This window comes from Rhinoraja longicauda, chromosome 33, assembly GCF_053455715.1.
Source record: "Rhinoraja longicauda isolate Sanriku21f chromosome 33, sRhiLon1.1, whole genome shotgun sequence".
In the NCBI taxonomy this organism is placed as follows: domain Eukaryota; kingdom Metazoa; phylum Chordata; class Chondrichthyes; order Rajiformes; family Arhynchobatidae; genus Rhinoraja; species Rhinoraja longicauda.
This window is the reverse complement of record NC_135985.1, coordinates 6,088,337-6,110,884: the sequence shown is the minus strand read 5'-3', so window position 1 is coordinate 6,110,884 and position 22,548 is coordinate 6,088,337. Positions and strand designations below refer to the sequence as shown.

Sequence of the window (22,548 nt, the reverse complement as noted above, 5' to 3'; positions counted from 1 at the left end):
AGTTGATGGTCAGCATGGATATGTTGTGCTGAAGGACTTGCTGCATGACTTGATGACTAAGTGGTGCCACCAAAAGGTTCACATTTTCTCTCACTGTCAAGTAGATTTGTTACTGTACCCCTGGTGTGTTATGCAGTTCACTGCCTAGTAACATTAAAATAGTCATATCTGTATTCAGTGGCATTCCTTCATGCATCTGCACTTCAGCTACCAAAGCGTTGCCTCGAGGTGTCAAGTTCTGTTCTCTAATGACATGACCTTTGTCTATGATACATAATCTGTGCAGACAAGATGTATGTGGGGGCCCATGCAATCTAATAGAATAAACCACTGGTATGGTGAAACGCCATTTAGTTTATTCACAAAATGCTGGAGTAACTCAGCAGGTCAGGCAGCATCTCGGGAGAGAAGGAATGGGTGACGTTTCGGGTCGAGACCCTTTTTCAGACTGAAGAAGGGTCTCGACCCGAAACGTCACCCATTCCTTCTCACCCGAGATGCTGCCTGACCTGCTGAGTTACTTCAGCATTTTGTGAATAAATCGATTTGTACCAGCATCTGCAGTTATTTACTTATATGCTATTTAGTTTAGTTTAGTTTATTGTCTCGTGTACCAAGGTACAGTGAAAAGCTTTTTGTTGTATGCTATTCAGTCAATGGAAAGACTATGCATGACTGCAATCAAGCTGTCTACAGTGCACAGGTACAGGATAAAAGGAATATCATTTAGTGCAAGATAAAGTCCAGTAAAATCCGATTAAAGATGGTCCGAGGGTCTCCAATGAGGTGGATAGTGGGTCAGGATCGCTCTCTAGTTGATGATAACAGCTGGGAAGAAACTGTCCCTAAATTTGGAGGTATGCATTTTTACACTTCTCTACTTCTTACGTGATGGGAGAGGGGAGAAGAGGGAGTGACCAGGGTGAGACTTGTCCTTGATTATGCTGGTGGTCTTGACGAGGCAACGTGAAGTGTAGATAGTCGATGGAAGGGACGTTGGTTTGCGTGGTGGTCTGGGCTACATCCACAATTGCTCTGCAATTTCTTACAGTCTTGGATGGAGCTGTTCCCAAACCATACTGTAATGCATGGTTAAACGCTGTCTACATCTGTAGCATTTAGTAAGAGGTGCTGGGGGCATGTCGAACTTTTTAAGCTTTCGAAGGATTCTTGGCCATTGCTTCGATTGGCTAGTCAAGGACAAGTTGCTGATGATATTTACTCCTAGGAACTTGAAGCTTTCAACCATTTCTACTTCGGCGCCGTCAATGTATAGCGGGGTATGTGTATGCGTCTTACGAAGCTGACTGGCACTTGACAGGTGGATGTAGCCCAGACCACCACGCAAACCAACCTCCCTTCCATCGACTATCTACACTTCACGTTGCCTCATCAAGGCCACCAGCATAATCAAGGACAAGATACGTAATGGTCTGCCTGTTGCACATCCTCACAGAGGAAGAGGAAAGCCAGCAGGACCTGTAAAATTCCATTCAATTGAGAGCAAATGGGCAAACACAATTCCACTTGCCCATTCATCAGTAACGATACACAATATCTTATCTTTCGCTGACCATCATAGCAGCTACTCGGCCAAAATATTTTTTTTTAAAAGATAACACAAATTGGGGGCGAAATGTTTATTTTGTGAACAAGGCCATGCCAAATTGCACCGAAACGTTAAATAATCAATGCAGTGGGGCATATTGGTGCCTGCATTCATGGAACACAGAACATAGAAAAGTCTAGCACAGGAACAGCACTTCAGCGACATGCCTGTATGTGTCTATCTACATATGATTTTGTACCCGTCCATTCACAGCATATCCATGCGCCTGCCTATAACCTTTTAAACACCACTATTGTTTGTCCCTCTACCATCACTTCGTCTCACGCACTCACCACCGTCTGTGTAAAAATACTTTCAATGTGTCATTTTTCTAGGCCCCTTGCAGTGACTCTTAAAGTGACTGAAGCATGGCTGGTGTTTTTCAACGAAGGAGACCGAAGATTACCTTAGAGGGATTTTGAGCAACTTTAGGTCTTGAAGGCCAAGTTTCAAAATACAGGTTTTTTGCTTGGTTTTGTAATAATTTAAAAACCACATCATCTTTCTTATCGTGTAATCACAAGATGTCTGGCCAAATCCAGCTCTGCAACTATTTCTCTCAAATATTTTGATAGTATCATTAGTGGCTACAAACTAAGAAGAACATTAATATTTTGCCTAATTCCTAAATTGAGAATTTAATAGACCTAAATGTATTTTCTTGTTAAAAAATGTAGATCATTACATAATTAAGAAATGATGATTGATTACCTTGTTTTACCTTTAATAGCTTTCAAAACAACCCGATCGTGCACAGAGGATCTTGAATGTGGAGGTAGGACATGTAGTGTGATATGATTTTTTTAAATATTGCTGCCAAACATATTTAACTTATATATACTTTTAAGAATATTGGCTGAAGAAAGGTCCCTACCCGAAAAGTCACCCATTCCTTCTCTCCAGAGAGACTGCCAGTCCAGCTGAGTGACTCCAGCGTTTTGTGTCTATCTTAAATCAGCATCTGCTGTTCCTTCCTACAACTTATCTCCTAAGTCCATAAACCCTGTCCCCCATCTACAAGGATCAAGTCAAGAGTGTGATGCAATACTCTCCGCCTGCACGGACAAGTGCAGCTTCAACAACACTTCCGAAGCTCAACGCCACACAGGACATAGCATCCCGCCTGATAGGCACCTCACCCACAACCAGTCACTCACTCCCCCACTGACGCACAGTGCCGCAGTTTGTATCATCTGCTGGATCTCTGCACCAAAACTCCTCAGACAGCACCTTCCAAAACCGTGACCTTCACCAGTTAAAGGAACAAAAGCATGGGAATACCAACGCCTGTAAATTGCCCTTTAAGCCGCACAACATCCTGACTTGGAAATACATCACTGTTCCTTAACTGTGGTTGAGTCAAAATGCTGGAACTCTCTCTCTAAATACATTGTAGGTATACCACATCTCAAAGACTGCAGCGGTTCCAGAAGACAACTCTCCAGCACTTTCTCAAGGGCGACTTAGAATCGGGTAATTAAACATTGGCCCAGCCTGCAAATTTCACACTCCTTAAATAAAAATAACATTGATTTTGGTAGCTGTTCAGTGGCATTTTGAACGGCTCGAACAAAAGGGCCCATGAGGCATCTTGAATGATTAGCATTTATTTCTCCACGTGATCTCCCCCCTGCTACCTTGATAGAGAAGAAGGTGAACTGAAGAAATCAAAATAGTCGGAAAAAGAGCTGCAAAGTAGGCAATGCTATTATCTGATTCCATTAACATGCGCACCTATTGCACTGTGGCACTGCAATAGCACTGCACAAGTCGGTTGTGTCAGCCCTCAAGAGTCCTGCATACCTTTTAAACTATCCTCATCAATAACAAAACAGTTTATCCATATCTGTTAATATTTGCAGCATTGTTAATTTTTAAGATCTAATGCCTTCCAAACATGGATTTATTCCACCTCTCAGTAACTGAAATATTTTCCATTAAGTAAGAAAGATATAACTATTTCTCTTGCCCTTTTATCCCATTGGGCAGAATAGTTTATCACAAATATAAACGTCCAATACTGTTCAAAATGCCACTGCTTGCTTTCTTTTAATTTCACTGTTGTTTCCCATTTAGTCTCAACCATTTCCAGGCTTCAAATCATACATGTTCGCAAAACTTCCTGGACAACTGGAAGCTAAGCAGCTGCTAAATTGGATTAGAAAGACACAGATTTCTCATGTAAGTGATTGAAATTTGATTGACTCTTTGTTTTATAACTGATCTATTTATTTAGCAACCTATACTTTGGAGTTTTTCCTCATTGTTCAAATTTCTCCATTTTGTTTTGTTGTGAGAAAGTTAAAGGTTTGAGAATGAGAAACAGTTTGCTCAACATTGTAACAAGTCCACAAGTATTTTAGATGAAATAACAGAAATAATTAAATGCATCATGTGTATGAAGGAACTGCAGATGCTGGTTTAAACCGAAGATAGACACAAAAAGCTTCAGACTGAAGAAGGGTCTCGTCCGAAATGTCACCCTATCCTTTTCTCCAGAGATGCTCCCTGAGTTAACTCCCTAAGTTAATCCAGCTTTTTGTGTCTATCTTCGGAAATAACAAAATGACAGTTTAATTGCTTTGTCACAGACAATTTGTATTGATTTCAGTTAACCAATACCTAGTCAACTTTACTTATTTACAGCTTGGATTTCACGCTACTTGGAGGAAGTTGATCCTGTCAGAACCATCTGCTGCCATTGTTCATGATACATTTTGGTGGTTCTTCCTTCACAAATTCAAGGTATAAAGATCTTTTCTGAAATATTAGTCTGGATGCTTTATTTGTAACAGCTAATAAATCTTGGGATAAATTTTCATCTTGCCACTGTCACGAAAATGGTTTGCTGGGATGGAATTTGTGTATATTGTATCCATAATGGATCATGGGTTATCCAATTAATCTTCTCAATATAGAACATAAAACAGTACGGTATGGAAACAGATCCTTTGGGCCACAATATCTGATGGCCAAATATACATGATGCCAGATTAAGCTAATCTCCTCTGCTTGCCTGCGATCCATATCCCTCTATCCCCTGCATATCCATGTGCCTCTCTAAACGTCTTAAATAAAAATATTGTACCTTTCTCAACACCACCCCAGGCAGCTTGTTCCATGCACCCACCACCTTCTCTCAAAGTTGCCCTGCACATCTATATTATTTTGCCCCTCTCACCATAAAGTTATGCCCTCTTGCCTTTGACATTTCCACTTTGGGAAGTATATATTTCTCATGCTGAAAACTGAAGGCATAGAAGATGATGTGCGCCTGTTTTTCTCCTATTTGGAATAATAGCTTTGTACCCTGTCCCTGCTGCAAATCAATCCACATTCCTGACTAGTCATATTGCAGATCCCAGCCCTAGCTCCAGTCACACACCCAGCCCATAGACACCCAGCTCCAGCCACATTCGTAAGCCTCTACTTACATCCTGGAAAAATGACTGAGCCTGATACAGCACCGTCAGAGTTTCTAAAAAATTGGATGCTGGATTATTGGAGTTTTGATGAAATAGTTGAAATTAGAGATGACAAAAATGAGGAAAAGGGAAAGCTAGATTTGGAGCTCTGGGATTTAAAGTTGAGAATTTTAAAAGTGTGGCGTTGGCAAAGACAAGAAAAGAATAATATTTAAGCCACTAAAGAAATGTTTGTTAAAAATCTTATGTTCAATCTTTCACTTGATTTCCTTGTTTATATTTATTAAGTTGAGGTCGCTTGGCTTTTATGATTTGTTCAATCTTCTAGTTTATATAGTTTATATCATTGTTTATAATGTTCCAAAGTATTGGACTTAGCCTCTCCTGCGGAGTTCCACAAGGCTCCATCCTAGGCCCCATTCTCTTCTCTCTATACATGCTCCCCCTTGGCCAAATCATTCAAAGGCACGGCATTTCTTTCCACTGCTATGCCGATGACACTCAGCTTTACCTCCCCCTGAAACCCAACAACCAGTCAAATTTAAACAGCCTCTTACACTGCCTTGAGGACATAAAATGTTGGATGGCACAGAACTTCCTCCAATTAAATGAGAGCAAGTCTGAGGTCATCCTATTTGCCCCCCCGACTCCATCAAATCGATAACAGGCAGTCTTGGAAGCCTATCCTGCCTAGTCAAACCGCATGTCAAAAACCTCGGCGTGATATTTGACTCTGCATTAAAATTTGACAAGCAAATCAACGCTGTGGTAAAAGCCAGCTTCTTCCAACTTCGTACCATAGCTAAAATCAAACCTTTCCTCCAATTCGACGACACTGAAAAAATCATTCATGCTTTCATTTCCTCCCGCCTAGACTACTGCAACTCCTATACACTGGGATCAGCCAATCTTCCCTGTCCCGCCTGCAACTGGTCCAAAACGCCGCAGCGAGACTCCTGACGGGTACCCGTAAAAGGGACCACATCACGCCGATTCTGGCCTCTCTCCACTGGCTCCCTGTACGGTACAGAATCAACTTCAAGCTCCTCCTATTCACATATAAAGCCCTAAATGGACATTCCCCCCCCCCCCCCCCTACATCAAAAATCTTCTAACCCACCTCTCTAACTCCAGGTCCCTCAGGTCGGCCGACTTGGGGCTACTCACTATCTCGCGGTCTAGGCTTAAGCTCAGGGGTGACCGTGCTTTTGCGGTTGCAGCTCCTAGACTGTGGAACAGCATCCCTCTCCCCATCAGAACTGCCCCCTCCATCGACTCCTTTAAGTCCAGGCTCAAAACCTATTTCTACTCACTAGCGTTTGAGGCTCATTGAGGAGGCGCTGAACTGTTTTGTATGTGCTGTTATGTTTGCGTGCTACTGTATGTTTCATTTTTTCCTTAGTACCTAATCAGATGTACAGCACTTTGGTCAACGTGGGTTGTTTTTAAATGTGCTATACAAATAAAATTGACTTGACTTGACTTTATCTTTATCATTAAGGTGTTTACCTGTGATCTCTGTTCCCATTTGTTCTGCTTAGCAATTATATATTTACCTTGAACAACTTTGCCTTTGCAAACATGTGACATTTTTATCATTACAAGCCCTGCAGAGAAGATGAAGATCACTTCTTTAGCAGAATTGCTGATAGCTTTGTGACACTTTTCATGATTTGCCCAGCTGAGGCGCTAGATAAGTTATTCCAGGTAAGTCGCCAAATATATAAATTTGAAGAGATTTATTATTTACTATTCAAGATTGACTAGTTAGCATTATGTTAAATCATTGGTTTAGTTTATGAGCAATGCCAACTTACTGCTAAATTGTGATTGCCTTGATATTGGATCCATTTGCACCTAATGTTTGCTCATTCGTTCTACGTATAAAACCAGTGGAGTGCTCCAGGGATCTGTGCTGTGACTTCTGTTGTTTGCGACCTGAAGTGACACCCATTCCTTCTGTCTAAAGATGCTGCCTGTCCCGCTGAGTTACCCCAGCACTTTGTGTCTATCTGCTATATATATCAATGACTTGGACGTAAACGTAGATGGGTTGGTTAGTAAGTTTGCAAATGACAATAAGATTGCTGGGGTCGCAGACCTGTAGAGGCTGTAATGGCAGGATATAGATCAGCTACAGAAATGGGCGGAGAAATGGCAGATGGAACTTATTCTGAGCAAGTGTGAGGTGTTGCACTTTGGGAAGTTGATTGCAAGAAGAAAATATACAATTAATGGCAAGATTATTAACAGCGTTGATATGCAGAGGGATCTCGCGTTCGAAGTCCATAACTCCCTGAAAATAACAACAAGTAGATAAAGTGGTATAGAAGGCATATAAATGCTTTGCTTTCCTTCATGGGTCAGGCAATTGAGTATAAGAAGCAGGAAGTCGAAATGCGGCTTGATATAACTTTGGCTAGGCACACATCACATTAGCACCCCCATCCTAATTATAAATAATAGCTTAAAATTACTGAGCAGCAAAGATGCTATTTGCTTTTCAAATTGTATCCCTGACATCTTCCAAATGTGTAGGTAATTGTGACTTCTGGATTTTGTTTTTCAAACACATACTGCTTTATGACTGCATCTTAGTCACATGGGTTTTAGTTTGGTAACAACTTTGCCGTGTGTTAGCTCAATGCCCTGAATCAATCTGTTAATTTAATCTCAGTAAGATTTTGTGACTGTGATGATTAAGTACATGAAATGTACTTAACAGTAGTAATTGAATTTGTAACTTTCTTTTGAATTTGTAATATTTAGTCATAAGTTGCATGCATCAAGGAAAAGAAATAGATTGTTTCAGACAGAACAGTAATATAGCAAAACCAGCAGTGACTGGAAAACAAAATGCTTCCTTGTCATTTCGGTACTAATTCATCGTTTTTAGAAATAGTAAATATTTTTCTGTGGTCAAACTGAATAAGACCACTAATGAATCGGTATGAATCGGTATTCTTCATCACATTATTGTATGCCAGGCAATAACATGATTTTTTTAAATATGGGAAAATGGACAATGCCTGTTATTCTCTTCTTCCCTTCAAGATTCAAGATTCAAGATTCAAGATATCTTTATTTGTCATCCAAAAAACAAGTTTTTTGGACGAAATTTCGTCACCCACAGTCCAACAATAAGAGCAATAAAATAAGCAAATTACACAACCCCAACCAACACAAAACCCCCCAAAAAGAAACATCCATCACAGTGAGTCTCCTCCAGTCCCCTCCTCACTGTGATGGAAGGCCAGAATGTCTTTTTCTCTTCCCCTGCCGTCTTCTCCTGCGGTCAGGCTGTTGTCGTTGCCATGTTCCAGGCTGCGCCGGACGGTGAAATGTCCGCAACGGGCCGACCCAAGCCCCGCTGCAAGTCGGGGCTCCCGACATTGAAGCCCCCGCCGAGCAGAGAAAATTCCGTGGCCTATTTCAGGCCGCGCCGGACGGTGAAATGTCCGCGGCGGGCCGACCCAAGCCCCGCAATCCGGGGCGGGCGAACACGCTGCCGCTGCCGGAGCTCCCGATTCCCTTCCATAGCAATGAGATTTTTTTTTAAATTGTTACCTGCAACTTCCTTTTGGCTGATATTTTGGTGGTGTATAAATTAAAATATTGAAAATCCTTGCTTTTCTTTTTGGGAAACTACATTATTTTTCTTTTACGCTCCTTGTTCCCTTCTGCCATCTCCCAAGTTGGAACTGATGGGTCTTGCATCTTTGAAGACTTATGAGGATGGCATCTATGGAATGTTAATATGCGATGTCTATTATACATTTAAGATTTGTTACAAACAAAATGAATGCCATACAGATTTATAGATTCCAAATGCCAAAATATGCATCATTAAAATATGTGGAACTAAAGGCTAACTAACACTGCCAATGATTTCTGTTAGTAGTTCTTTCAGTACTCAGTGTGGTTACTTGAGTCTCGGTTGGACTTAATTTAGGAATCTTCATGATTCTAATGCTTATCCAACTGGAAGTTACCTGTACATACATGTTCTTGGTCAGCTTATTTAGTTGCCAGTGCACATTTAGATGTAGGGAATGAGGGTCAGGGTTTGGCACAGCTTTGTTCTGGCCTTTTCTTACCTCCAGTTCCCTCCCCTCTACTTTCAGTCTGGTGAAGGGTCCTGACCCGAAACATCACCTGCCATTTTGCTCCAAAGATGCAGCTGGACCCGCTGAGTTACTCCTGCACTTTGTGTCTATCTTCGGAATAACCCAGCTTCAGACTGAAGAAGGGTCTCAACCCGAAACGTCACCCATTCCTTCTCTCCTGAGATGCTGCGTGACCTGCTGAGTTACTCCAGCATTTTGTGAAATAAATACCTTCGATTTGTACCAGCATCTACAGTTATTTTCTTACAGAAAGGGGAAATGTCTTTTAAACTTTACATTCATTCAAAAAGTGTTTTGATGACTGAAAAGGAAAGAGTAGAAAGTAGGTCCAAATAAAAAAGCACAAAATGAGAGGTAAGTATGAAATGCGCAAAATGTATGGCTGCTGATTAAGCTGGTACCATGTGGTCAGAAGGGTCTCGACCCGAAACCTCACCCATCCTTCTCTCCAGAGATGCTGCCTGTCCCGCTCAGTTACTCCAGCTTTTTGTGTCTATCTCCATGTTATCTCTATGATAATCTGAGGAAGTGTGTGCCCTTCTGGAACTAAAGGGTGTCATCTGAGTTTTCACAATATAGAATATCAGTAATACCTTTTCAGAATGACTAATTTTAAGAGCATATGGCAGGATCATGACCAGTTACAAGTTCACCACAGACAATAAAGTTGCACACTGGCTCTTAGCATTCCCACTAAGCTTATCATTCAAAGTGCGACTGGAGGAGATGCAACACTAGTGTCTAGTCCACATGGGTAATCCTGAATTTTGAATTGCATGTCATTCTAATTTTGACCTAGCTATATCCCCCTACTACAATCAGTTTGAAGAAGGAAGCTGCCTAACCCACTGAGTTACTCCAGCATTTTATGTTTTAATCAAGATTCCAGCATCTGCAATTTCTCATGTCTTCATTTTAATTCTCATTCTTCCTATTCCGACCTGTCTATATATGGCCTCCACTGACGTTGTGATGGCCAACATATATTATAGGAACTCCATCCTATCTTCTGTTTGGACACTTTGCAACCTGCTGGAATAAGCATTTAATTTCCCAACTTCTACCTGACCTACTGAGTTACTCCAGCACTTTGTGTATTAACCAGCATCTGCAGTTCCTTGTTTTTGCATAATCAATTTATGTATAATGTATCAATTTATGCCCTTGTACATCAGTCACTGAAAGTAAGCATGCAGGTACAACAGGTACTGAAGAAAGCAAATGGCATGTTGGCCTTCATAGCGAGAGGATTTGAGGATAGAAGCAAGGAGGTCCTACTACAGTTGTACAGGGCCATGATGAGATCACATCTGAAATATTGTGTGCAGTTTTGGTTTGCTAATTTGAGGAAGGACATTCTTGCTAGTGAGGGAATGCAGCATAGGTTCACCAGATTAATTCCCAGGATGGCAGGACTGACAAATCGTGAAAGAATGGGTCGACTGGGCTTACATTCACTGACATTTAGAAGGATGAGAGGGAATTTTATAGACACACATTAAATTCTTAAGGAATTGGATAGGCTAGATGCAGGAAAAATGTTCAGAGTCCAGAACCAGGGGTCACCATTTAAGAATAATGGGTAGGCCATTTAGGACTGAGATGAGGAAAAAAAATATTTCACCCAGAGGGTTGTGAATCTGTGGAATTCTCTGCCATAGAAGGCAGTTGGAGGCTAATTCACTGGATGTTTTCAAGAGTGAGTTGGATATAGCTCTTAGGGCGAATGGAATCAGGCAATATGGGGAGAAAGCAGGAACAGGATTTTGGATGATCAGCTGTGTTCTGCAGCTGCGGCTCACCGGCAGTCTCTCCGTTTTTTTTGTTTTTTGTTTTTTTGTCATTGTCGTTGTTAAATGTACGTTTTGTTTTATTTTTAACTCTGTGTATGTGAGGGGGTGGTGGGGGGGTTGGGGGAAACCTTTTTTCAAATCTCCTCCTCAACGGAGATGCGACCTTTACCGTGTCGTATCTCCGTTTGCGCTACGGCCTAACATCGTGGAGTCGGCGGCCTCCAGCTGGGATCGACCTCGAAGACTCCGGTCGCAGGGCCTGGACTTACCATCTCGGAGGCTTCGGCCGTGGGCCCTGCAGACCGCAACATTGGGAGTTCGCAGGTCCCTGGCTGGCGACTGGCTTTTGGGAGCTCCAGCCGTAGCAGCTTCGACCGCCCCGAAGCGCGAGGTACGATCAACCCGCCCGCAGGCCCTTCATCGCCCTGCGTGGCCCGGCCGCAGCACTTTCCATCGCCCGGTGGGGGCTCAGGACTTTCATCGGCCTGCTCGGCTCGGCCTGGGACTTTCCATCGCCCGGTGGGGGCTCAGGACTTTCATCGGCCTGGGACTTTCCATCGCCCGGTGGGGGCTCAGGACTTTCATCGGCCTGCTCGGCTCGGCCCTGGGACTTTCCATCGCCCGGTGGGGGCTCAGGACTTTCATCGGCCTGCTCGGCTCGGCCCTGGCACTTTCCATCGCCCGGTGGGGGCTTCAAAAAGTTGGGAGCCTCGATCACCTCGTGGCACCACGGGAGAAGAATGAGGAGGAGATAAGACTTTGCCTTCCAGCACAGTGAGGGTATGCCTAGAGCAATCACTGTGATGGCTGTTTGTGTAAAAAATTATATCTGTGTGTCTTGTGCTTTTTAATGTCTACTGCCGGACCCTGACGTGAGAGGACGCTGGCGTTGTGTATTCGCCGCTTTTCCGTCAGGATAGTTTGTCTGTTTGTTTCTATGTTAATTGTTTTTGTGAAGCGCTTTGAGCATGTGATAAGGCGCTATATAAAATAAATGGATTATTATTATTATTATTATAATCATATTGAATGGTGGTGCTGGCTCGAATGGCCTACCCCTGCACCTATTTTCTATGTTTCTATGTGTACTCTTTATTCGTATACCTCACTCCTCACCTCAGCTCTGCTTTGAAAACTAAATCCTCTGCTCTTCCCCTAGTTCTGAGAGAAGCCCCCTGACCCAAAGGGTTAACTAGTGTTCCCTTTCCACTAATCCTGCTTCACTAACTTGAGTTCTTCCATCTTTTTCTAGTTTTTGTTACAAGCTCATAGTACATCTGCCAATATTGTTTACTTTGTTCATGACAAATACTTCTGCCAGTACATTGAGTTAGCTTTATGATAGGTAAAGCTTAAATTTTGAAAAGCAAATAAAAATCTAGATGTTGGAAATCTGAAATAAAAGAACATGTGAAAAATACTCAACAGGTCAAGTCAAGTCAATTTTATTTGTATAGCACATTTAAAAACAACCCACGTTGACCAAAGTGCTGCACATCTGATTAGGAGGGAAAAAAAGAAACATACAGAGGCAGCATCTTGGAGAGAAAATACAAAATGAACATTTCAGGTCCATGATCTTTCATCGCTACAGGAATTGTGAAGAAATAAGCGTGTCTCAATTTGCAGAGCAGGGGATGGGTGGAGAAAATAAGGGAAATACCTCTGATAAAGTGGAGGTCAAGATTGTTCAGGCGACAGGAATGATATTGGCGCTTATTAATCAAAGCGGACCCAGCTGGAAGATAGCGGGGGATAAGTGAGGACAGTAGAGAGAGAGATAAACAAACATACCGTTTTACAATAGCATATAGTGAGCAGTGTTATAGTACAGTAAAGCAGTTTTACAAACCAACAGTAGAGAGAGATAAACTAACATAAACTGAGACACGGAATACAGCATTGCTGATAATCTCAAATAAAATAGAATGTAAAATAGCAGAGAAATATCTCTTTAAGCCCCTGCTTGCATATTATTTCATCTTGGACCATTTCCATTTTGAAATACCAACAATATAAATTTGACATCCACTTTCTGCCAACCACAGGATATTGTCTTACGGCTCCTTGGGCTCCAATGAAAATAGTTACTGGAAGAGCTCTTAACTTTTTCCTGTTTTTCTTTCTATTTACAGTATTTCTGGTCATTTGATATTTTTCAAATGATTCCCCAACAATTCACTTTCTGATGACTTAGTGAGCAAGAATGAGTTTTTTTCTGAGACATTTAAAAAACATTATGAAAAATTAACTATTTGATTCTTATTAAATGGGGAATATGCAATAAAAATGCTGTACTGTAATAAAGTGGTACTGTTGACATTGCAGCAACAATGTACAATCAATTTTGCATTATTTATCCAAAGCCATATTCTTGAAGAATTCCTTTGCATTTATGGTATGCATTTAAAATGAATAGCAATGATTGAGCAAATAATTGTGGACTGATTAGTCTAGTGTTAGTGGTTGTGAAATTGTTAGAAAACAGGATTAATCTACATTTAGAAAGGCAGAGATTGATCAAGGATAGGCAACACAGATTTACTGGTGAGGAATCCTAATTGAAGAGATTTTTGAAGAGATAGTTAAATATCTTGATAATGGCAGTGATGTTGATGATGGACTCAGTGAAGCCATTGACAAGGTCCAATATGGTCCTTGAAATATGGCCTGAAACTTTAGAGGCCATGGGAATCCAAGGCAAGTTGGCAAATTGGATCTACAATCGGCTTGGTTATAGGAGTCAGATGGTGTTGGAGGGTTACTTTTGTGACCAGCAAAGACATTGATCATGCGCAGGCAGAACAGATTAGTTTAACTTTGCATCATGTTCAGAGCAAGCATTATGGGCCAAAGGACCTGTTCCTGCATTGTAGTGTTCTATACTCCGTGCACCACAGTAATCGGTGCTTGGATCTTGCTGCTAGTTATATACATTAATGACTCACGTGTGATTGACGTAGGTATGATGACAGAAAAACTGGTGCTGTTATTGATAGGGAGGAGGGTTTTCTTAGGCTGCAGAATGATATTGATCAACTGGTACGTTGGGCAGGGAAATGGGAGACGGAATTTAATTCTAATTAGGATCTGACGTGGGCAACGCACATCGCCGCACTGGTGGGTAAGGCAAAGCAGCGCCTTTACCACCTTAGACAACTGAGGAAATTCAGAGTGTCTCTGAGGATCCTTCATTGCTTCTACTCTGGGGCTGTAGAGAGCATCCTGTCTGGCAACATTACAGTCTGGTTTGGGAACAGCTCTGCCCAGGACAGGATGGGCCTGCAGAGAGTAGTGCGTTCGGCAGAACGCACCATGGGAACTACACTCGTCCCCCTGCAGGACCTATACATCAGGAGGTGCAGATCCAGAGCAAGCAAGATCATGAGGGACCCCTACCACCCCAGTAACGGACTGTTCCAGATGCTACGATCAGGCAAACGCCTCCGCTGTCACGCTGTAAAAACGGAGAGGATGAGACAGAGTTTCTTCCCACAGGCCATCAGGACTGTCAACTTTTATAACCCCAGAGACTAAATTTTTGTCTACACTATAGTAACTTATTAACTTTATTTATATGCTGTAACTGTAATTATTTTTTGTGCACAATCCGCAGACATTGCCACTTTCATTTCACTGCACATCGTGTATGTGTATGTGACAAATAAATAAATTTGATTTTGACTAATATGCATGAGGTGATGCACTTTGAGTGGTCAAATGAGCATACACCATATATCATGACTGGTAGGCTCTTGGGGAGTGTTGAGGAACAAAGGGACTTGGTGTACAAGTTCAAAGATCGCTGAAGGTGGCAACACAAATGGGTAATGAAGTGAAGAGAGCATACGGAATGAATTGAATTGAATTGAATAAATTTTGGGTGGTCAAAAAATGCTGGAGTAACTCAGCGGGCCAGGCAGCATCTCAGGTGGGAAGGAATGGGTGACGTTTTGGGTCGAGACCCTTCTTCAGACCTAGCCAAGTATGTATACATACAAGGAATTTGCCTTGGTGCTTTACTTGTAAGGATAAAAACATGATATACAGTGGACAATTAAAAATAAAACATAATTTAAACACATGGAAATAAAATACCAGAGCAAAAAGAGGCTACAGACTTTTGGCTGTTGAGTAGAGCTACTGCTTGTGGAAAAAAGCTGTTTTTATATCCGGCTGTGGCGGCTTTGACAGACCGGAGTTGCCTCCCAGAGGGAAGTACTTCAAAGAGTTGGTGTAGAGAGAGTAAACGAGAAGGGAGAGTACGCAGCCTTGCGACACATCTGGACAAGCAATTGAATCGCAAGGCATAATAAGCAACTGATCAAATTTTGATAAATGGGATCGTATAGAAAGGAATTTGATGGTTGGCATAGACGTGGTAGGGCAAAGAGCCTTTTATTGTGCTGTTTGATTCTATGCTTCTATGATGGTGTATAGAGTTATTATGATGTGGAAAGAGCCAGCTAGTTCTTCAAGTATATTCTAGCTCCTGGTAGAGGAAACCCATGTCCCATTCCTCTGTCTTTCCTCATAGCTCTGCAAATTATTCTTTCACTGTGTTTAGTTTAGTTTAGTTTAGTTTAGTTTAGTTTAGATTAGTTTGGTTTGGTTTACTGTGGGCATCCAATTTCCTTTTCAAGGCAGTGATGATTCTATTTTCACCATACTTATAGGCAGTAATATTGAAATCGTAACTCCTCGCTGTCCGTTTTTTTCTTTTGCATTAAAAAAAAATCTTCAACCCAAGCATTCAACATTGGAAACAGTCATGGTGATGCTGTACTCCTATACCAAATCTCCTGTCAATCTGAGTAGGAAGGAACTGCAGATGCTGGTTTAAACTGAAGATAGACACAAAAAGCTGGTGTAACTCAGCAGGTCAGACAGCATCTCTAGAGAAATGGAATAGGTGACGTTTTGGGTCGAGTCTGAAGAAGGGTCTTGACCCAAAGCTTCATCTATTCCTTTTCTCCAGAGATGCTGTCTGGCCTGCTGAGTTACTCCAGCTTATTGTGCCTATCTCCTGTTAACCTTCTTTGCTCTAAGCTTCTCCCAAGTACTTGTGGCAATGAGCCTCATGATGTGAAAATCTACATTATTAACAATTTTAATGTTATTTTTTTAATTAGGTATATCCTGATTGCATTGCTCAAGCTGTCTTTGCAGCTTTCTATAAATCTTTCCCTGAATCGCATAACAAGTTCGGTGAAGAATTTAAGAATGAGCTAACTGAACTCATCACATTGTGGATGACAGGTATGAACCATTCAATCTGATACCAGTCATTGGTTTGTAATTAATCTTAGTCTGGAAATTTTTAATTCTCCAAATTAATGCCGGCATAATCTTGCCTGTACAAAGATTGTAAGAGGACTTTCATTTATTCTTTCAAAACAAATTTCTGTGCAACATTCATTGATGACCTATCGCCTTGTACCCAGTCATATGTACAAAGTTAATATCACGCTTCCTTTGAGACAGCATGGCTTTAAATCTCAATGTTTTAAAATTCCTACTAAGAAGCATTCATCAACACTCACGAGCTGATAGATGATTTTTAGACAGAAGGCTTTGTCTACTGTCAAATGTATCTAAGCACGAACCATGGTGTGACTGAGATTTATCACTGCTGGTTATTATGTAAATTATTTTAAACAGATATGCCAACAAAATTTTATTAAATGTCCTTTTTAAAAAAAATTCTATCTACTCCATTTCATTTTATCACTTGCAGTCTGGTCACAGATCCAGAGGCACATAATCATGATGCAATTTTTGGCATGAATAATGAAGCAACTCTATTGTGCAACTAATGGAGCAACTCTGGTTGCGGTGTTTTCTTTGGTTACGTGGTACGTTTCATAAAAATACCATTGTACTTCATCACCTTTACTAAATGCCGTGCTTATTCCACAAACCTAACCATGTAAACTCTTGAACATAATGGTCGAACAGCTTTGAAGCTGCTGTGTGCATTTGCCAGTTGATCAACCCAACAACAAAATAAAATCATTGTGCATATAAGGAGCAGCGGAATCTACTGATAAAAACATCAAACTTTCTTGAAATTCAATTCTAGATCTTAAAAAATAAAAGCAACATGCATAATTTTCTGCTTTTATTTCCTATTCTTTGTCATTTCTGAGTAGTAAAATTTGGGACTTTTACATTTAAATTGTCAGCCATTCAGACCTTCTCTAATTGAAAGTAAATATGGTCAGTGGATGAATTACAGATGTGGATGGAGTCTCTTGTTGGTTTTGTAATTGTCGTGCATGTCTTGGCCCAAAACCAACATTAAGCTGCACACAATGCCTGAAGCACTCATTATTGTGTATGTGTGCGTCTGCCTGTATGTGTGTGTGTGTGGCATGTGACTGTGTGGCCAATTCATTTTAACAAATATAATCAAATGATATTTTTGTTGGCTTATTAACATTATTTAGAGTTTCTAATGATAACAAGTAATCCAAAAATGTCTGATAAGAATTTTGCATGCAGAAAGAAGGAAATATTTTCTTCCTGTTCGTACTTTTAAATGTTGTTTGTAATCTTTAGGGATAATGCCAAGGGAACCTTCCTGGAAAAACTGGGATATCCAATGGCTAGAAAGTTCAATGAGCAGGAGAGGTTCTGAAAGAGAAGAAACCATACGGGCAGATATTGACATCGAATCAAGTAGGTTACTCTTCCTCTATTGTATGTTGATATATGTATAAACACTCCACACGTAAAAAGGGTAAAGAAATCTAGCACTCATGGATAATCCTGGTTCCCTTTCCCTATCCACCTTCAAGAATCTTTGGAAACAATAGGAACGAATGAGAGTGGTTTGTTGAAGTACAGAAAATTGAAGTCAGACTCGACTGTGAAAGGAGGAAGGATTTGCATTTATAAAGTGTCTTTCGTGTCACTTTCACAATCACTGAAGTACTTTCTCAAGTGCAAATATTGTAATAAAAATGAAAATCGTGACAGACTGTTTGCATGTAGCAAGCATCCACAAACAACAATGTGATAATGACCATATAATCTGTTTTGGTTACGTTCCTTGAGGTATAAATATTAGTTAACATCCATAGTTTAAGTTTAAGGTTTAGGTTTATTATCCTCTTGTGTACCAAGGTATAGTTAAAAACTATTTTGTATGCTATCCAAGCAGATCAGATATACTACTTAAATACAATCAAGGCAAACTCAAGTACAACAGATAGAGTGAAGGGAAAGATATCTAGTACAGAATATAGTTCTCAATGTTCATTTGATAAATGGCACCTCTGACAGAACACTCCCTCAGTTCTGCTTTGTAGCACTTTTCACTCATTATTTTAGTGTTGATGTAAAAGATCTCATGGCATTATTTCAGAAATAGCAAAGGGATAAATTCGTAAGTTATAGGAGCAGAATTAGACAATTCGGCCCATCGAGTCCACTCTGCCATTCCATCATGGATGATCTACCTTACCCTCTCAATCTCAATCTCCTGCCTTCTCCCTATAAACCCCTGGTACCCTGGCGCATCAACAAATATAATCCTTGGTGCCACATCACCGTGCCACTAAGAGAAACTGCTGATGCAAGACTTCTAGTATTTGGTGTACAACTCGGTCAAAGGAATATTCTTATTTTGCATATTGTGGTATATTATTTGCTAACTTTCTGAATTGCACAGAATCTGCTTTCAATTCCTGGTGAAAAATTGTGTTCTTTTTCTTGCAGTTTTGAAAATGGTTTGCTGTGAGTCATTGTAGCTGAGAGATTACTTCATGTAATGTTAGCAAAATGGTCACCTCGCATGCTTTCTGACAATTTTCTGGCCATCAGTTTAGTTTTCTGACCATCATTTTTTAATCTTTAGCTGCTAACATCACCTATCAGATCATTTATTTCTGTGATGTAACTTCCATGAATCAGTATTAATTCTGGAAATTATTGGGACCATTTTCTCCAAACCTATACTGTTAATAAACATGTCGCATCTTTATGTGTAGGAAGGGACTGCAGATGCTGGTTTAAACTGAAGATAGTCACAAATAGCTGGAGTGACTAAGCGGGGCTGATGGCATCTCTGGAGAAATGGTATAGATGACCATTCAGGTCGAGACTGAAGATGGGTCTCGACCCGAAATATCACCTAATCCTTTTCTCCAGAGATGCTGTCTGACCCGCTGAGTTACTCCAGCTTTTTGTGTCTACCTCCCATCTTTATGTGTTGGCTGGCTTTGCTTTTTAAGCTGAATGATTTAAACGTTGAAATGGTTTCCGAGCTTGGAAAAATAATTACTCTATTTATTTTGGTTGAAACATGATGAAAAATCATAACATATTTAAATCTTTCACTGCACACGTGAAAGGTACTTATTTGAAATAGGAGTGAGTGCCTTACTTGTAAATTCTACAAAGCTCCTTATAAAAGGATTCTCATTTTTTTGTTTGTGAACTTATTTGTTTCATAGTCCTGAGACAATGAAATTAAAAATAAATCCTCTCTTTGCAAAATTATAGATTTATAGACTTTTGGCAATTCTCAAAATAGAATAAACTCTACATGTCAGGTTTTTTTCTAAAGTCATCAAATGCTTATTTTTAACCAATTATTCTGGTTCAATGCATGAAAATAATGCATCTTCTATTAAAATAACACCCACGGAGGCCATCCACTTCTTGGTGGTAGCAGAGAAAAACATGATAATCGACATATCATGAAGGATTCTGATGCATGAAAAGGAAACGTTCCCTATTATATGGGGTATATGGTGCTTCCTGGCTCACTGCAGGCTATATCCGAGTCTCTGCTGGCTAACCATGGTGACTGCATAAGCCTCGTCTATGCATCTCTAGTTTGAATGGTTTTAGGTTGGATTCTCCCAGCTATCAGTACGAGAGCCGATTTTTTGAGATCTTGTTTAATCTTGCTGTTGTACTAGAATTTGACTTTACTCTCACTTTTGCCGTTTGTAGAACTTTGCCTTTGACAAATCATGTTATAAGTGATAGGAGCAGAATTAGTCATGTTATAAGTGATAGGAGCAGAATTAGGCCATCTAGTCTACACCACCATTCAATCATGGCTGATCTATCTCTCCCTCCTAACCCCACTCTTTGATGCTTTTAAGACATGCACTGCATGTCTCCAGCCAGTCATACATTCATGAATCCAACAACATCTACATAGATTACAGGCCATCTTGCTCAAGGATCTCATTATTCAGGATCTGTTGTTCCCATATGACTTAAGGATATTTCTAAGACATCAAAAGAGGAAGCTATTAAATCTCTGCTCCGGCTTGCAATGTGACCTAGTTTACACTGCTGCAGAGAGATGTATTGCAGCCACAAACCCAATAAACTGATATCAGTGGTGCAAGGGTGATTTACAATTGGAAGTTCATTTTTGGAATGATTTGTTTCAGAAGTTTTAAGTAGGGAGCAAGTGTGCTTTCAAAACAAAGACGAATTTCAGTCACATTGCAATAAAGCACCAACAAGCATTGAGTACCAGTTTGCACCATTCTGAGATAGAAACAGTATGTCAATAGTGTGTAAGCATCTTTTCAAGAGTCGAGAATCAAGAGTGTTTTATTGTCATATATCCCAGATGGAACAATGAAATTCTTATTTGCAGCAGCACAACAGAATATGTAAACGTAATACAATGTAAATTAGAAAAAAAGTTCAGTGCGTGCATATATACATATACACACATACATACATATGCACACATATGTTCAATGATATGAAATAGCTTGCAAAAGTGATATATATGGTAGCATTGCTGGAATGGCACTATGGTGTAGTGGATGGTGCTGCTGTCTCAGACTCAATACAGACTTTTGTGCTAACTTTGCAAATACTTCCTGTGACTGCGTGGGTTTCTTCCATGCGCTCCGACTTCCTCCCGCTTCCCAAAGACATGCTGGCTGCTGTAAATTTCCCTTTGTATAGCAGGGTGGTAAGAGAGTGAGGAGGTGTTGATGGGAACGGTTTAGGTTTTGGTTTATTATTCTCACATGTACCGAGATACAGTGAACAGCTTTGTTTTGCACGCTATCCATCTGGATCACTATCCAGATCAGATATACCATACATCGATACAATCCGTTCAAACTCGAGTACAATAGATAGAGCAATGGGGATGATACAGAGTTGGACAAGAGTTCTCAGCATTGTAGCTCATTGTAGCACATAGGTTTTCCTTCAACAAAGTCCAATCTCCTTTAAACTCTGCCCCTCAACCCTTAAAGCTATGCCCTCTAATCTTTGACATGTCCACCATGGGAAATATTTCTGACTGTTTACCCTATCTATGCCGCTCAAAATTTTATTTTTAATATTTTAATTTAATCTTTTAAATGTCACATGGTTAGTTAAATGAAGCACATCAAGAGCACCTGAGGGATTTTCCTGTCTTTAATCTTATTTTCAATTTTGACTTCACCTCAGTAGTTACACAGCATATGATAAGTTTGTCAGTAAAAAGCTGGTTAGGTATGAACTAATCATGGTGCTTCAGACGCCATACACTATAGAACAAGCTTGATGGAGAATCTGCATGTTTAATCTTCATTAATTCAGTTTATTTGCAGCGCAATGACAATTAACCTACTGACTATAAAATAATTTCAATTCTTCCCTTTCAGAATATTTTTGCCATGCCACATTTTCTTTTCTGAAATCAGCTTTGCAAATACTAATATTGACAGATGATGGCGCTGGTTCATATCTGCTATGTAGGAATTATGTTCATCAACATTTGCTATGAACCACAGATAATTCTTTATGTCTCATTGAAATATTTGTATTTATATGTACGATGCATAAATATATCATGTAATACTCTAAAATATTCCGGTTTTTATCACAATATAAAATAATTACCTGTGCATTTCCTACATTAGAGGTGTTGCTCATGTTCTTGTATTCGCACTTAATTCGCACTCCTCCTCACTCACCACATTCAAAACATCACTGAAGTCTCACCTCTTCAGCACTGCCTTCAACCACTGAAGATCACCTCACCTTCTGTCTCCTTTCTCTGTTCGTTTACTTATTTATCTATTTATTCACTTCTCTATGTTCTAGAAATCCCTGTAAAGCGTCTTTGAGTGTTTGAAAAGCGCTATATAAATGTAATGCATTATTATTATTATTATTATTATTAATTACTTTCTCCTAAGGCACTGTAGGCTATGAACCAAGTTCTGATAAAGAGATTACTGTAGATAAGTCAACATAGCAGTGGTGTTCTGAAGGACCTGTTTCTGTGCTTTATCTCTCAAGTAGATTATTTCACTCTATTAATCAAGTAGTTGTGTTGATGTTAATATATCATGTTGCTCGTGTGGAACAATCTAATATTATTAATTTATTCAATAATATCCCATGAATTTGCCATGCAGAATTATCAGCAGTGGATTTGGTTTTAGGATCTATTAACATTGGGAAGGGGAGTTGGACTCTCAGTTCAGGATGATCTTTTTTGTATTTGATGAAATTTGGTTGTGATATGGATTATTTTTTTGTGACACCAATTGTTGCTAGTAGATTTGATTTCTCATTTGACAGATACAGTCCAGTAAAATAAAATTCAC

The 22,548-nt window shown here is 40.1% G+C and overlaps 1 protein-coding gene across 1 annotated transcript in view; it reads left to right on the top strand.

Annotated features, from left to right (window-relative positions):
- LOC144608923 (protein FAM227B-like) overlaps positions 1-22,548 on the top strand; it is a 144,000-nt gene that overhangs the window by 11,690 nt on the left and 109,762 nt on the right. Inside the window, exons 5-10 of the mRNA XM_078427170.1 lie at positions 2,340-2,384; positions 3,686-3,790; positions 4,256-4,354; positions 6,640-6,741; positions 16,087-16,213; positions 17,516-17,635. Coding sequence (XP_078283296.1) covers positions 2,340-2,384; positions 3,686-3,790; positions 4,256-4,354; positions 6,640-6,741; positions 16,087-16,213; positions 17,516-17,635 — 598 coding nt within the window. The remainder of the gene's footprint in view (positions 1-2,339; positions 2,385-3,685; positions 3,791-4,255; positions 4,355-6,639; positions 6,742-16,086; positions 16,214-17,515; positions 17,636-22,548) is intronic.